Source organism: Ammospiza nelsoni, chromosome 3 (assembly GCF_027579445.1).
Source record: "Ammospiza nelsoni isolate bAmmNel1 chromosome 3, bAmmNel1.pri, whole genome shotgun sequence".
In the NCBI taxonomy this organism is placed as follows: Eukaryota; Metazoa; Chordata; class Aves; order Passeriformes; family Passerellidae; genus Ammospiza; species Ammospiza nelsoni.
The window spans coordinates 1,951,037-1,968,118 of NC_080635.1; the positions used below are offsets into that span (position 1 = coordinate 1,951,037).

General features: G+C 46.0%; 1 protein-coding gene across 2 annotated transcripts; it reads right to left on the bottom strand.

Annotated features, from left to right (window-relative positions):
• Positions 1-9,010: 9,010 nt before the first annotated feature.
• On the bottom strand, positions 9,011-16,834 carry BMP2 (bone morphogenetic protein 2). Of its 2 annotated transcripts, XM_059469432.1 has the most exons (4): positions 16,609-16,834; positions 15,453-15,811; positions 13,037-13,274; positions 9,011-9,157 (listed from the first exon to the last, which is right to left on the bottom strand). In XM_059469432.1, the coding sequence occupies exons 2-4, from the start codon at positions 15,802-15,804 to the stop codon at positions 9,154-9,156; spliced, it is 594 nt and encodes a 197-aa protein (XP_059325415.1). In that variant the 5' UTR covers positions 15,805-15,811; positions 16,609-16,834; the 3' UTR covers positions 9,011-9,153. The 2 variants fall into 2 exon arrangements, with proteins under 2 accessions (XP_059325415.1, XP_059325414.1); XM_059469431.1 differs by lacking the exon at positions 9,011-9,157 and having other exon boundaries at positions 11,287-13,274.
• Between the last annotated feature and the right edge of the window lie 248 nt (positions 16,835-17,082).

Genomic DNA, 17,082 nt, shown 5'->3' on the forward strand with positions numbered 1-17,082 from the left:
GACTATTACATACATATATATCTATCTCAATTTTTCTATTGGGACTTCACAGCCAAAGTGCCTGCCATCAGAGCACGCTGTAGGATCACAGCTGGAATCCACACCATGTAAATGCAACAATCCCAGCCCCTTTGAACGAGGTCCATTTTGACAAATCCACCAGTGGAGGATCCCTGGAGTACTTTAAACAGCGTAGAAATACCAGCAATGCAACACAGAAGTGTTCACTGCCAGCCAGTTCAGGTGAGCAACACTGGCTCATTTCAGGACCTGGTAAGAAGAGGCAGAACATGACCTACCTGAGTGATGAAAGCTCCAAAGCCAGACAGTCCAGAGGGCAAGGCCAGGAAATGAGTAAAAGAAGAAATATTTCTGTACCTTATGGGCTCAGTGCCCAGCATCAGTCAGTTCCAATGACTGCCAGGGACTTCCATTCTTTTACAAATGACAGGACCTGCCAAACTGCAGCTGCATAACTTAACTTTAGGAACCTGATGCTGTATTTTAATGAACCTGGATACTGGCTGCACCTTTGTGGTTTATAAATCAGGGAACAAGTAGGTTTTCTGAACTTTAGCTGAATTCCCCCTCATAATCATGCAGCCTCAGTCAAAGGAGAGTAAGTATGAGGCAAACCTGGCCCTGAAAAAGGCTGGTGATGTAAAGGAGCACGATTTGACTGTGACTCACTCACCCTGTCAGACAGCCCCAATGACTGGCCTGGCTCCCCAGCAGGAAGCACCTCAGGACTCGGCCCATGCATGCACTGACTCCTGAGCCATTCACATCTCTGGGCTCTGAGCATCCTGCTCCATGGCACCATCCTGCTCCATGGCACCATCCTGCACCACTGGCACACCATCCTGCTCCATGGCACCATCCTGCACCACTGCCACCATCCTGCTCCATGGCACCATCCTGCACCACTGCCACCATCCTGCTCCACTGGCACACCATCCTGCTCCACTGCCACCATCCTGCTCCATGGCACCATCCTGCTCCACTGGCACACACCATCCTGCTCCACTGGCACACACCATCCTCACTGGAGCACCTGATAAATGCTCCTGAGTTTATCCCACAGCAGCCATGCAGGATGGATTTCCACCATGTCAGTGATAAGGCAATGACAGGACATTAAGAAGCAGATTTTGTAAAATGGAATGTGGTCCAAGTTCCAGAGTTTCAATAAAGCTTTACTTTGCCTCTTGAGCTGGTTTGAGCTCACTTAGAGCTCCTGGAGTTCAGGCCATGTGAAAGTGCCAAGTTTCACACTGTTCTGCACATGAAACCATAAATCCCTCTCCAGAACCCTAGGGGCATGAGGGGGGTCGCTGCTCACAAGGTTCATGAACTTTGATAAAATCAGGCAGATATCAGAGTTTGTAACAATGTACTAAATTAAGTTCTGACCAAAAGTTTTTCATGGGCCAAGAGTACAAAATAGGTAATAAGAACATGAAAGTTTTGCTGAATCAGGCCACTAGAAGAAAAGTCATTGCCATATTTAGTTCTTTCTCTTTTTCAGTCAATTCATTGCATTATTTTTCCCTGGAAAATACAAAGGCACTTTTCTTTATCTAAGGTAATTTTAACTTTTGGTACATATCTAGCCCTAATCTCTTCTTCTTTTGTTTACTTTTGTTTCTAAACTGTGCACCTACCAAACAGAGATAAATAACCACGTTCTAGGAAGTGAGGTTATCTGAAAATGTTTAGTTGACTAATCCTAAAGCAGTTGTTATTCTGCAAAATATTTAGAGATTATATTTGCTTGCACACATATGTAGTAATAATTTTACAGTATTTCTCACCAGCTCACTTTCAGTAAAAAAATAAATCCAAGAAATAGGAAAATCTTTGAAAATAGCAGTTACCACCCCAAATCCTTTACAACTCTTGGGTATCAGTTTTCAGTGACAATTACAACCAGAATTTTCACTATCTTCTTTCAGTGAAGTTTAGAGCAAAATTTGCCATTCCATGTCCAGGATGCTCAGAACCCAGAATCTGGAATAAAACTGAGAAATAGTTACTCACCCACCCCACAAGCACATTAAAGAAACTCTGGTTCATGGCTGCTTTGAACCCCAAATTTCAAGGGGAGAAACCTATCCTGCCAGGCAGATTTGAGGGTTAGTTATGATAAGCAACAAGTTGCTCCCTTGCCAGCCTAGCACAGCTCTAACACAAAGTGGGAGCCAGATTTTCTTGCCCTCAGAGCAATGATAAAGGGCCAAAGGACAGAGGAGTGAAGAGGTCTCTGATTTGATTCATTCCACAGTCACCCATGCAGCTGATTCAGGGGAAGCTGTTTAGAGCATCAGCTGTCTCCTTCCTTCATATTTAAATATGAAACCTTATTTCAACATCTATTTACCACTGGCATATTGATTCATTTCTTAATGAGCAGGATCAGGTGGTCTGACAGCACGTAACACTTCAGGGTTTTGCAAGCAGTTTACAAAACCCTTTACTCACTGGGTAATGGTCAGTGAGGAACCCAAGATCCAGGGAATTGGAAATATTTCCCCACCCTGGCAGCCATTCCTTAGGGATCAGCAGCCCCTATGGACTCCAGACATCCAGCACTGGGCTCTGGGAGCAGCACCAAACTGACACGACTAAAGAGTAGTGAAAAAATGCAAAATCTGAAGGAACCTTTAATCTCTTTGGTAAAAAAGAAAAAAATGCAACCACTTACTAATGGAATGTTAAGATTGTGTATTAAACCCACAAAAGTCAGAAAATGAAGGAATTAAAGACTCCCTTGGCTCTTTTAACCCTTCCCTCTGCCTGTGTGCACTGCAGGCTTTTCATTACACAGCACATAACAGTGGGCAAAGGGACAGAACCAAAGGTGATGGAAAGGGGGAGCAGGGCTGGTTATGGGGGCCAGAAATGGAAATGTTAATAACTACTCATATTGTCTTGTAAAAGTTTAATGTTCAGCATTAAAGAACAACAGGATACTAAAGAAACAGCAAGACGTTGTTACGGAGCAGAATGAAATCCTGAAGAAATGAGCTGTTGCTCTCCATGAATATTTTGGTTGCAGTGGTATTTATCCCCCATGAACCAAGACAAAGGTAATGTATAACCAGTAACTGCCCCCCAGTTCCTGCACAAAGCACCCACACCTGGATTTAAACCCCTCACCAGGCCTGCAAGCTCCAGAGCAGCTGCACACTTCCCAGTCCCTGCTGCACACTTCCTCCTCAGGAGCAGGGAAATATTATTATCCTGGCTTTCCAAATGAGAATCCTAGGCACAGAGAGATTAAAGCTGAGCATTTCAAAGCATCCCAGTTAATTAAAATGACTGGAAAATGGGTGTCCAAATTGTTTAGATACCTTTGAAGTCTCAGAATAATTATATTGCTCAAGGTCACACAGGGAGTTTATGGCTGACCCACAACTTGAACCCAGATTTCCAGCGTCCCACTCCAGCACCTTAATCACAAAGCCATCTTTGCTTTCCAATTCAATACTGGCCAGACCTGGTCCTCATGCAAACTGGCTACCAAGGGATGGAACCTGTCATTATGCCATATAATGGAGCTATCTATCTCTACCCTACAGGATAAACAGCAGTGCATTTGGGCATCTCCAAATTCTTTCAGGTACATATCATTACAAAACACTTAGGAGGCAGGAAGAGCTATTTGGGAATTAGCACACAGGGACAGCAAGGGACTTTTCCAGCTCCAGCTCCTGTCCTTGGTCTGGAGGCCCCACTGCTACACTCACTCCTCTTTTCCCTGATGTTGTATTTGACTAGCAGCATTTCCTGTTAAGTTTTACCCCCAAAAGCCCTTCCCCACTGCTGTCAGCCTGCCTCTGAATTCCACTACATTTCGTGACCTGGCCCACTTGACACTACAGCACCAGTGGTGCTGTTTCTTGCCATCAGACTACAGCACAAAATAAACTCCCAAACAGAGACTTCAGCAAAACAGGATAATGGTGGAGGAGTCTTGTCCCAAAGGAAAAACTCACAAAGGACCTTTTGGAGAGAGATCCACACTGTAGAGTTTCTGTGCAGCACTGCCAGACACTGCACAGAATGACACCACACTCTTGCTCTGGGGTTCTTGGTGAGGGCTGTACTTCACAAACCAGTTTTGACATCCATTAAAAGCCTTGATCCCAATTTCTCCAGAGCATCCCCCCAATTGCATTAGGAGCTGCAAGCCAGAAAACTGCATTTCCCAAATGCTGATTCCTATCATTGGCACAGAGCCCTCAGGCCTTGCTATGAACAGATGGAGACACAAAACAAAACTTCCCAGATAGGATTTGGTCTGGGCTTCTCCCTAGACACACCAACACCCTCCAGGATGTGGAATGCAGTGGAAAACAGATCAACATAAAACAGTACACACACACATCCCTACCACGCTGACTTTTCAGCAGGGAGGTTGCTAATTCCCCATGCTAAGAACAACCTTAGGAGAGAACATGAATTATGCGTCTCATTCCGAGTGCATCAAAGAGCAGACAGCCTTTTTAAAGGAGTCAAGATCACCTCAGCTGTGCTTTTGTTATCTAGCCCAAGGTTAAGGATTTGGCCTTGGGCTAACAATTGGCTCAGAAAACCAGGATCATGTAATGAGAGTTCCAGGAAGAGAGAAAAGCCAAAGCTTGGTAGAGGCACACTCTTCAAAGTGTCCCAGTACTTGACCTTCTTTTCTTCCCCTCCCCTCCCCCCGAGATGCATGGGGTAAAGAAGAGAGGAATGGAGCCTGACACCCTGAAGGAAGTGCTCCATTGAGAGGAGCTGCAAGGACCTCCCCAGATTCTCCCCAGACACTCAGGCTCACAGAGAAAGGCCTGACAACAAACTTTGCTCAGCACTGAGATGGAAAAGCAGGCAGCAACCCCCGAGTGGCTCAGGGCTCAAGAAGAGACAGCTCTTCAAAAGGACAACACTGTGATTATTTCCTTTGCTATGAAACAAAAATTAAGCTGCTTCTATTTGAAAATTAAATGCAACCCTCAAGAACAGGCTCAGACCCTCCAGCAGGCCCGAGCTGCAAGAGCCATCAGCCAGCAGCATGGCCTGCTGGGTTATAGGGGGCTCCCTGCAAAATACTCCATTTTTAAAAACATTTTTGTTGGTTGGGTTTTTTCTCAGAGCCTGCACACAGGAGAGTCACAGGCCATTCTCTCCATTTTTGCTGCTCACAAAAGGCAGAAGGCTCCACCCAGCACCATTTTGCCAGGGCTTGGTCCCTCTCTGCAAGGAGCTGGCAGTGGGCACGCACCAGTAACCCAGCAGGTGTGCAGGAGCTCTCTCTAAATGACTCTGCCCTCTAGGGTACATTTGGGTTATATTTTCAAAGATGAAAATCTTTTCATCTACAAACCTGGGAGACTTCTTTGCCCAACACGTCAAGAAGCAGTTAACCATTAGCTATTTCTAAAACAAAAAATAACACAAAAGGAAAAAAAAAAATCACCAGACCAGGAAATATGAATCAATTAGTCTTTGATCCTCCCCTCAGTAATAACATCTAGAGAACTCGGGTTGCTGCTAATCCTAAACAACTGAAAATGTTGATGGATTTTAAAAGTACTAGTGGTTAAGCAAAGGAGAATTTCAATTCCATTCCCTTCTGATCTTTGAGTCTCAAGGTGCCATTCTGAGGCCTCTCCCCAGAGAATGTGGGGAAATTTTCTTTTCCTCATGGTGTCCTCATGAGATTGAAGCAAGGGAAGAGTCAAAGTAATCCTGCTGTAAGCCTGGACACTGAGAGCAGTAAAATAACATATTTGTCATTTGAACAACAGGAATAAAAGATTAACAGTAATACCAGAGTTTGCAGAACAAAACCACTCATTTTTTTTCACTTAAAGCTATTAGGCTCACCTTTCATTTACAGTGTCAGAGCTAGGAAAGAATATTTCATGTTTCATTTCATTACAACTTGGTCCAACAGCAGACTGTGACATCAAAAGTGCCTTCATTCTACCATTATTATGTCAACTAGAAAATCAGGATTCTTCATGAAAATGACAAAATAAATCTGGACTCAAAGTGAGGGATTGCTTTTAAGTAAAAGGTTTTTCATTCAAAGGAAGAGAGGAAATACAAGAAGGAAAAAATGTTGTGTTAGAACCACCTTTAAAATAGAATCATTTAACAAAACAGGCCAGAGGGATGCTTATAAGAAATAATACAAACTCTGTCTCTCTTCCTAACTCTTAAGGCATCAATAGCTCCCCTGGTCTATGAAGTCCTATATGAAGTTATCAAGAAATCCTGAGAAAAAATGCAAAATTTAAGTTTATCATGGATTGAATCACTGTTTGTGGCTGTAAAGCAGAGGCAGCCAAGGGCAGAGAGCCCTTCTCCCTTCCTCCTCCCATCTCCACTGGCCTTGCAATTAAGCTTCACTATGCCTGAGAGTAGATTATTGATGTGGAAACAGCCATTTCCATCAGCCGCAGACATTCTATACTTTTGAAGTCTGTGGTTACAGAGTCATTATTCCATACAACACTTTCCCATCACTAGGGTGTGCAGGATGCCATAAAAAGTGGTTTGTGCAAGTTCCAAGCTACAGCAGTTATGTCAATGGTTACCTTAAACACATTATTTTTTCTACGTGGTCACCCTGCCTCCTGGGGAGTGCTCTCATAAAAACAACTGGATTGTCTGAGAACCAGCTCAGTAGAGCTCTGCTGATTTGCAGATCTGGTTGATGTTTCCATCTTTTAATCTGCATATTGTTTCCAGGAAGATGATGATGATAGTAATAACAGCAGTAGTAGTAGCAATAAAAAAAAAAAAAAAAAAAAAAATTTGCTCCTGTTTGCAGTGAAACACTGCTGGAGTTGGAGGCTTTGTTTTAATGAGACACACTGAATGAAACAGTGTCCTGCAGTGCAAGAAGTACATGTCAGCCCTGGCATTAGGAGGCAAGCTACAGTACAATATCCATAATTTTCTTGGTGATCTCCCAGAAAAACCTTCTTAATTTAATCTCTAATGGGATTATCAGCCTCATTAAATTGTAAACCTTCCTCAGTCCAGCTGTTGTGGGAACCTGAACTTTCATAACGTTATCAATTTGCTGCTCTGCTCTCCCGACCTGAAGTCCCCTTTGAAGCTTTTAACACTGCCCTACCTTCCTGATGAAATTCCTGCCCTTTTTCAAACTGACCCTACTGATCTTCTCCCTTCCACTGCAGACGTTGCCCAGGGGCTCTGGACTAATTTCAGTGGAGGCAGCCAAGCAGATTTTGGTGCAAGAACCAGCTGTGAAGAGCAAAGCCACCTCTCCTGAGCCAAGAACCAGGCTGCCAGGTACTGACAGGAGGTGCTCCCAAAGTCAGATTCCTGCTGAAGGCTGGGACAAAGTCCCCTCTGCAAAGGACACAGAACCAGGACAAAGCCAGGGTAGCTGCTTTTCTAAGTGACCATTTCACAGGGCTCATGGACAGAAGGCTGCTAAATCCTGGAGGGCACTGACAGGTGACAGGATTCCAAAAAAAGAAAACTCCACCTTAGGAAGCCATTACTGTTTGTTGCAGGCAAGGCTCTCAGGAATACCAGTAATGAAGGATTAGTACTGGAGAGACAGGAAAGTAGTAATCTTAAAACACTTTTAAATTTCTTTTTGTGCCTAAGCAAGGCAAAAGCAGTAACCATGTGTGTGCCTGCTTTCTCACACACCTGCAAAACCTCTTTGGAGAAATAAACAAAAAAAATTGGAGTACAGCAAAGTCATTTTCTGAAGGAGCTGGGATTTTTTTCCTTGTACACAGTAGCCTAACAAAACAAACCACTGTTGCTTGTATCCAGCACCCTCCTTACTGCACTAACATGTACAATCCAAGTGTGCTTCTGAACTCAGCTACTTGTTCCCTTCCTATGTAACTAAAAACAAAGTGGTCTGTGCCTGTAGCAATCTTTAAAAATGCATTTAATGCCTTTGGCTTTTTTGTTATTATTTTCAGCAGCTTAAGTCAACTGGGAACAAGATTTGTGGTTCTCCTGTTTTAAGATCACATATCGAGTTCTCATAGCAGCAGCCTGCCCTCCCAAAAGGGCTTGCCTTGATATAAAGGAGAAACTAAACATTCCATATCCATAATTAGATAAATAATACTTCAGGCAAGATATGGCACCTTTAAAAGTGCCTTTTCAGGCTTGGATTTTACTCTGCTTGTTACTACAGAAACCATCTAGCAACCAGAATCTAACACAGACTCCACCCAAAACAGAGAAAAACAATATAGGCAGAGTAGGTTTTTCTGTCCCTTTTTTTTTCTCCTTTTGACCCACCCCCCTCCACCTTTTTCTTTTTTTGACAGGGTGGGTAAAGGCTAAGGAAAAGTATCTCACTGTGCAAAGGATAGGAGCATTTAGCATGCAGCTGAAACAGTAAAGCTCTGATTACAGATGGCAGCAATGAAAGCAGCAGTGAGTAATGAGCAATGAGAAATGCGTAATGCGGGATGAGGATATAATTTCCACACATCGGCTAAAGAAAGGTTTACACTCTTAAGCAATAAAAACAAACCATTAAGCCAGACCTGCACTGTCAGGAAGTATAAAACAGTTCTTGAAACTCTGCAGTTACTATACAAAAGCTTTTGTTTCATAAACTTTTGTTTCCTGATCTTCATAAAACATTAACATCAAGCTGCCACATGGCAATTAGCTGCCTCCTGAAATCAATAAACCCCCCCAAAAATCAACAACTGAGAAATAACCAATCAATGAAATAGCTCAATAATTATCCTCTTCTAATAGTGTAGCAAAGTGGGTCTGACACAAACGCAGTGTGGATGAGCCCCTCCTCCACAGCTGAGATACCACAAATCACGTTCCTGTCTGAGCCTCAGGGGTGGGGTGAGAGCCTCACCTGCCTGGCGGGGAGCAGGGATGTGGCTCCCAAGCCCTGCAGGGGCAGGGAAGGGTCCCCAGCTGGCTGTGGGGAGCCAGCAGGGCAGCCCTGCTCGCTGGCCATGGCCACTGCTCTCGGGAGAGCTTACCTCCACTGAAGATCCTCCTCTACATGCTGCTGACCTCAGAAGTCCAACTGAATTTTGCGCAAAAATTATCAAGCCACTCGACAAAGTTGCTACTGAGTCTCAAAAGGACAAGGAGACATGCTGATCACATTTGTGTTTAGAGAGATGCTTATCTGAAATGCACAAAGGGTGACATTATCTATCACAATCTCTGCCTATATAGATCATAAGTGCCTAGAAGCAAAATGTTTAGGAGCTATATGGTAACAAAGGCAGTTTTGCCTTCAAAATATTTTCCTTTTTCTCCTCTTAAGAGGAAAAAAAGCTCTTTTCTCCTTGTAGAGCACTATAATACTAATAAGTACTAAAGAACTAAAGTAAGTACTAGTGTGCTGTGCTAACAGCATACCTTTAGTATTTAGCATTATTTAGCAGTCATTACCAGACTTTCAAAAGATGCCAGAAAGCCCAAACCTTTCAGAAAGGCTGTCTGATCATCAACTCTATCTAAAGACTTCAGGAAGCCAACTGATCTCTAGGAGAACTTCCTACTACTCATCTGTGAAAGTTTGTTCTGTTTCTTTTACTTTAGTCCTAAGCAAAGCCTTTAGTGCAGCACTCTCACACCTCCAACCTAGAGAGTGAGGTGAAGGTTAAGGCTTTAAAGGTACATTTCAAAACCAGTTCTGCAGAAATTTATGGACGTGCTGGGCTTGACACCTGCATATTTCCTCCTCAAAATCAGCATGGAACTGATGATTCTGTGGCTAACACTGAGCAGTTACAGAAATGCTTACAAGAGTGGGCCTTAGCAAGTTTGCAGCGATCCACTGGCCTCCCAGTGCATCTGACTGAGGATGCAACTTCTTGTCAAGCACAGGAGGTTTGCCTGCGCAAGGAATGTGGCACCGCGCCACGAGCCAGCTCCTGCTCGTGCAGAGACAAGTGCTGTAGCCAAGTTTTGGCAACAAAATGAGCATCAGTGAGTTCTCATGCCTTACAGGAGAAGTAAAGCAGTCACCACTCTGTAAAGAGCCTCCCTCAGTCTGGTCACACGTGAAGGAGCTGTGAGACTTCAGCTTTACAGCACCAGAGCTGAGGGTCTGGTTAGAAGTGCTGTGGGTTCTTTACAATTTCACAGGGTTGGGATCACACCTTTCATGCTCATCATTAAATTTCCAGCACTTGTCAGCTTCCTCAAGCTTAGGTTTTACAGTACAGTAACACAGCTCTGACTTGACTGCACCACCCCACATAGTACAAACACCAAATCCTTGCTGAACCTCCACTGCAGCCCTGACAACCTTGCCAAAGCAACACCACAAACTCATCCAGCACCAGGAGAGCTGGCAAGAGGCAAACCAAACTCCTGCACATGTGGTAATCCATCCCTAAAGACATCAGCCACCAAAACAGCACCAGTGCTTTGAAAAAGCACCTGGAAATGTCCACCCAGCCAGCCCACAGCTGCTATGTAGTATCAGCATGACCAACATCAGCAACCTCTCAAAATTCAACAGAGCCCAACTGCAGAGTGGTGGACTGTTCTCTGACAGCTGCTAAAACCACTGCTGGTACAAAGAAATTCATCAGTTTTATCTCACCACAGGGCCTTACAGCCCAAGAAATTTTTAAGCTCACAAGAAAAAAAAACAAGAAGCAGCCAACAGGTAATTAGTTTTTCACTCCTATCCTCTGTACCCTCTGCTTTTTGTGATGAACAGCAGTAAAGGACTGCTCTACAAGAGGACCTGTAACACATCACCAAGTTGGCCTTTCTGATCAACCCACCCAGTCAGTACCATTGCTCTAATCCAGATAATTCTGGTAACAAAAGGAGGAGCTTGGGGAAGCCAGAACAAAAAAGAGGGGTTCATTAACAAAACATCAGGAGGCCCAAAACAGAGATTCCCACAGCTGACTTAGAGAGGTCCCTGCAGGGCCCATGGCACACATGGCTTCAGGAAGTGTATCCACAGTTCACCAAATCCAGAATTGGACCCACAACAGAGCTCGAGGCAATGACCAAGAAGCTGATTTCAGCTCCTCTCTGCTCTCCTGTTCCAGCACAACTTTCACACAACACGCCCAGGCTCTGCCTGCCACACCAGCTGTGGGACATGCAACAGGCACAGTCAGGATCAGCTTTAATGCTCTGTTTGCCTACTGCAAATCCCACTTTGCCCCTTGCATGAAGAATTTAAAAACCAGTACAATGATGCAAGCACAAATTGTGATGACCGCACAAGTGAACCATTTTTTCTTACAGACTGGACTTCTCAGAAAGAAATATCAGAATTCTATGGTTTATTATCCGAAATAGATTTAAACATTTGGGAAAAAAAAAAAAAAGGTTTCCAACACAAAACCCTGGAAATGAAGAGAGGCTAATCTGCCAAACAGCAAAACCATCAGCTGAGGTTAGAGAGGAGGCTGCATATGACAACAACTTGCTGCATGTAGGGCAAAAATTGCAGATTAATTTCACTGTAACACTCCACAGAAGTGAGCTCTCATCTGAGGTGAGGAAGTATGCAAGGCTTTTCCAACTGTTAAAGACAAGGGCCGGTGCAAATTAGGTAAGTGTTCCTCTTTAGCATAGATAATCACAAAAAAAAGGATGACATTTTAGTTTTTATTATTTCATATTTGGCCAGGACTTTTAAAGGAAGGACTTTTAAAGGAAACATCAAACATTCACTTTTCTGTAGGTCTAGAAAGGATTCAGTCTTCCCCCACCCTCCCATAGGATTTCTATTGGCCCTTATATTCACACTGCAAATTAGTTGGGAATAGCAGTATTTATACTAGATCAGCAATGTCTGGTTCTTATCCAAATGTTCCACCTAAAGAGGATGCCAGTTCTCATGGATTGGACAGCCCACCCTGCAGCATTCCTGAGAATTGTACAATATAATCTTGAAAGTCAGCAGAGTGGATTATCCACTTTTTTCTGGACTTGAACTTGTGACCTTAACAGTAGCACAGCAGAAAGCAAATGTGCTATGCACTTTGCCATAGTAACCTTCCATGTATTCTTTTCAACTTAAATACACACAATTGAAACAGCTACAATTTTGGAAAATTATGTACAAACCCTATATTTTTTTCTTTTTTGATTACATATAAATACAAATTAGCTATTCTTCTAAAAAGTGGTTATAATAGTAAATAAATACAAAATAAGAATCTGACCATTATACTTCATGTGCTGGGGTTAAACCCATATAAAATGTACAACTAAAATACATTTAAAATCTTTAAAGGAATATTTCTCTGATTAAAATATTTGTTTTCCCAACTTTTTCGTAGACATAAATATATTTTCAAAATAGTTGTGTTTTTTTTTTCTTTCCATTTCATTACATAAATAAAGTCTTCATTGGGAAATATTAAAGTGTCAGCTATTTTTTTTTTTTTGCATTTGTCTAATATATTTGCTGTGTTAGCGGCACCCACAACCCTCCACAACCATATCTTGATAGTTCTTTAATACAACTTTTTCATTTTCATCAAGGTAGAGCATGGAAATAGCACTCAGTTCTGTCGGCACACAGCAAGCCTTGGGGATTTTGGAATTCACTGAATTGACCAAAGTCTGAACAATGGCATGGTTGGTTGAGTTTAGGTGATCTGCCAGAGGGAAGGGACATTCCCCGTGGCAGTAAAAGGCACTATACCCCGGCGGGGCCACAATCCAGTCATTCCACCCCACATCATTGAAGTCCACATACAACGGGTGCCTTTTGCAACTGTATTTGTGGCGTTTACGCTGTTTGTGTTTCGCTTGACGCTTTTCTCTTTTATGGAGCGGGTGTCCCTTGCCATCATGCCCAAACGTCACTAACAATGGCCTGAGCTGAGACCAGCTATCTTCATCCTGATGTAAAGACCTGCTAATCCTAACGTGCCTCTTGGAGGCACTGTTCTCTTTGTCCAAGTGAACCACCTCTACCACAAACCCATGATTAGGTTGTCCATGTGCAATCCACCTCAAAACAGCTGGCGTTACATCAAAACTTTCCCATTTACTTGCATTATGATGCACCAACCTGGTGTCCAAAAGTCTTGTGACAGGGTCCTTAGAGGTGGCCGTGGCTGGCTTTATAATTTCATAAATATTAATACGGTGATGGTAGCTGCTGTTGTTCTCAAAGGCTCCGTGCACCTGTTTCCGAAAAATCTGGAGTTCAGCTGAGGTGATAGACTCCTCACTGGGAATGGAAGTTAAATTGAAGAAGAAACGCCGTGCTGTTTTCCCACTCGTTTCTGGAAGTTCTTCCAAAACTTCTAATTTTATTAAACAGGGAAAATAAAAAAAGAGAAAAAAGGAAAAAATCAGAAACTGAGACAATCAATCAAACCCCCTAAGACTGTCTGCTGATGGCAGCTTTCTAATGACAGCTACCACATGTGACACACAAGACCTGAAAGACTTTCAGGCATAAAATACTGTGTCCCCTGTTAGTTTGTTTGTGCAAGCACGTACAGCACAAAGTTAAAAATGCTTCATTCACTTTACACATTGGATTGAATCCTGGTGGCCTTTGCCTTCCAGAAGCAAGAACTATACAGAATAAATTTGGACTTCAAGGACATGAATGAAAAGCTCAAGCACTGGGGAATTATTAAAACTGGTGGAGGACTTTGGATAACTGTTGCATTTCTGATTTTTTTCTAAGAATACAGCTCTAACATCAAACCCTTAAACTCCTTTCTGAAAAACATTACTCTGCAATTTAGGTGACCTAAAAATCGTAATGCATAAATTTTTGTGTGTTTAATCACACACAATCATGTATCAGCACCCATAATGGTACTTTACAAAGCATGCCCCAGAATTTACCCAAAAGGGCCATAAAGAGCAGCAGGAAGATTCAACTGCTGAAATAGGGGTGGATGAAAAAGAGATAATGAAACAAAGTCCCCTCCAAAGAAGAAGTTTATAAAACTACCAAAACCAAACATTCAAGGAGTCACTAAACTCTGGGCCATTCCCACCTTTGAGTAACGAGAATGGAGCTTCAGGAGGAGTACAATATACCTAGGCTTGCTAAGTACATTATTGGTACAGACATTAAGAAGTTAAGTATTTCCCAAACTAAAACTCTGTCATGGTTTTTAACTTTGGTGCTAAACACACTGAACTGAAAAAAAAAAATGACCTTCTAAGGGGGAGCCAAACCTGCTATTAGCAATTCTTAGTGGTGTAACCATTCCCCTTTGAATCCAGCACAAATTTTTGCATAAGGTAAATCTCAGCCTTATGGTATTTCACGACCAGACCAGTATTTGCTAATATGCAAATATTTTTGAATGGTTACAAGACAAACTTCTGCTCTCAAGAAATCACTAATGCAGTGAGAACTCAGGGGGAAAAAGGGAGTCACACTGATTTTCTTCCAAATTTTTAAAAAATTGTAACATCAATTTTCTAACAGAATCTGCTTTTGCTGTAATCATATGACGACTTCAAACTGCAGATTTTTACATTTGCCTAAACCTTGTCAACTTTGCCCTTTTAACTCCTCTCTCACTCAGCCCCTTGCCCACAGTCCTTGGGTTTAACACGAATGACCCACGTGCTGGCTAGTCCCCATTAACTGCCAGGTTCTTACTTCCCGCGTAGGGAAAGGTGGATGAGGAGAGGTTAGATTGCACCATTCATCTTCCTCACGATAAGGCTTTTCACTAAACAGCACATCCACCTCTCAGAGGCCGCCGCCTTTGGGAAACTTAAAAACTAATTAATATCTTTTCTTGACACACAGTTTCACTCTAAAAGCAGTGGGAAAACGCTTTTTCGTTACTTTAGCAGCGGGGCCGCTGCACGGCAGCTCCGGAGAGCCGCAGCCAGGAGCAATTACAACCTGGGGAAGCCTTCCCAAAAACAGCACGTGAGCGACACGCGCCCCACGGGCCCGGGCAACGCCGCAGCCGCTGCCTCGGCCACGGGGGCCGGGAAACGCCGCCGGCTGCGGAGCGAGGCTCTGACCGAGAGCCGCTGCCTCGGGAGGTGCCGCAAGGAGCTGCTGGAGGGCTCGCAGGTGAGAGCCAAGGGCACCACGGGGCTCTGCTCAGCCCGAGCGGGCCGGGCTGCAGCGCTCGTCGACGGCAGCCCCCAGGATGTCGCGGCTGATTGTTCCACTGATCTCTCACGGGGATTTGACCGGGATTAGAAACCTCCGCAGCGGCCCGGCTCAGCCGCGCGTTAGGGAGCCTTCCCTGTTTCTAGCCCCGCAGGACAGCAGCGACCTGTGGGAACGCTTAACGCGGAGTCGCGCTGGTTCAGCGGGCGGACAAGGGCGGGGAGAAGGGAGCTGGCAGAGCCCGTCGGGCAGAGCACCCGGCCGGGAGATGCGCTGCGCGAACCCCGCGGTACCGCTGCAGGAATCCGCCCCCCGCTCCTCCTCCGGCCCTGCCCTCCCCGCCGCTCCCGCAGCCCGCGGAGCCCCCACCCGCCCGTACCTTCGTGGTGGAAGCTGCGGACGGTGTTGGCGCGGCTGGCCGCCCGCTCCAGCGGGAAGCCCAGCGCCGCCGGCTGCCCCAGCTGCTGCCCCGCGTGCAGGCGGTAGAGGTCCAGCATGTAGGGCGGGATGACGACGTCCTTGCCGGGGCTGGGCCGCCGCTTCAGCCCGAACATGTGGAGCAGGCGCAGCTCGAACTCGCTGAGCAGGTCCTCGGGGCGCTGCGCGGCCGAGGCGGCGCGGCCCGGCTCGCTGAAGCGCCGCCGACCCACCTCCGGCATGAGCCCGGCCGCGCCGCCCAGCAGCGCCTGGCAGAGCAGCAGCGCCAGGAGCGAGCGGGTCACGGCAACCATGATCAACCTGCGCGGAGGAGGAGGAGGAGGCGATGGGAGCCAGTCAGCGCGGACACCGCGCCGGGGGAGGGGGGGACGGGCGGGGACGGTCCGCAGGTGGGACCCACCCGGGTGCCGGGCCATGGCCGGCGGAGCCCCCGCCGCGGACCGGCCGGCGGAGCCCCCGAGGGGCCGCTTCAGGTGCGCGGCGGCACCGAAATCCCCGTGGCAGGAGATCAAAGGGAGCGAGGCGGGACGGGGGAGCGGAGCGGGGCGCTCCGCAACAAAGGAGCGCGGAGGTGAAGGGGAGGAGGGCACGAGGCCGGGGGCACCGCCGGGGCCGGGGCGCAGGTGTGCGCCGGGCCGGGCCTCCCGTCGGCCGGCACCGCTCACCGGGGAAGGGAAGGGAAAGGGAGGTGCTGCTTTTGCCCAGCAAAGCCAGCTCCCCTGTGCGCTCCCGTCCCGGCCCCCGGGCTTCCCCCCACACACCCGCTGAGCCGAGCCGCGGGGGCTCGGGGCCGGCTCCGCTTCCCCCGCGGCGGGGCAGCGGCTTCCCTCAGCGGAGGGAAAAGGAGAGCTGCTTCCCTTAGCGGAGTGGAAGAAGGGGAAGGAGGAAAGTACATATCCTGCTACGTCCTTAGCCAAACCCACAGGATGACATTCTCCCCCGTGAAACTTTGGGCTGGATTATTATAGCAGTAATAATCGTTATGATTAGTGTCCCGTCCCCCCTCTCTCTTCCAGAGCGCTAGCACCTCTGCCGTGGCCCACGGAGTCATCCTGCGGAGAAGGCTTTCAGCGGATCTGCGACCGCCGGAGCTATACCTGTGTGCAGCAGCAGGGGTTGTGTCTGCAGGAGGGTGTTCTGCTCTCGGGGTGTTTTTCCCGCATCACTTGGTGTTACTCCAAACTTCGCTGCTGCTCCTCTACAGCTGCCGAGCAGAAAATAGAAGTTCCCTGAAGTGCAGTCCGCCTCGGAAACATACTTTTAGCAGCTGGTTGAGGAGGCAGGAAGGCAAGTCCCAGCCAGGGAAAAAGCTTCTCCCTTTTAAAAGCAGCGATCGTGAAGTTGCTTCTTCTTCTTCCTCCTCCTCGCGTGTGTGTGCCTGCCCGTGAATGGGTCCCTACGTGTCTACGGAATTAAAAGGCTCCTTTTCAAAAATGTCCTTTGCATCACGCTCATCAGACAGATGGACATTTACCGAGACTCCAGCAGCAACATCAAGATGAAGCTTGATTTGTCTCCGCTCCCTTAAAAAAGAAAGGCAAAAGGAGGGAGGAGGGTAAATAAAAGAGGAA

Bases quoted from the DNA above. Each gene is read 5' to 3' on its own strand.
- BMP2 (XM_059469431.1), bottom strand. From the start codon at position 15,804: ATGGTTGCCGTGACCCGCTCGCTCCTGGCGCTGCTGCTCTGCCAGGCG. The intron at 13,275-15,452 runs GTACGGGCGGGT...TAATAAAATTAG, and splicing joins CCGCAGCTTCCACCACGAAG to AAGTTTTGGAAGAACTTCCA.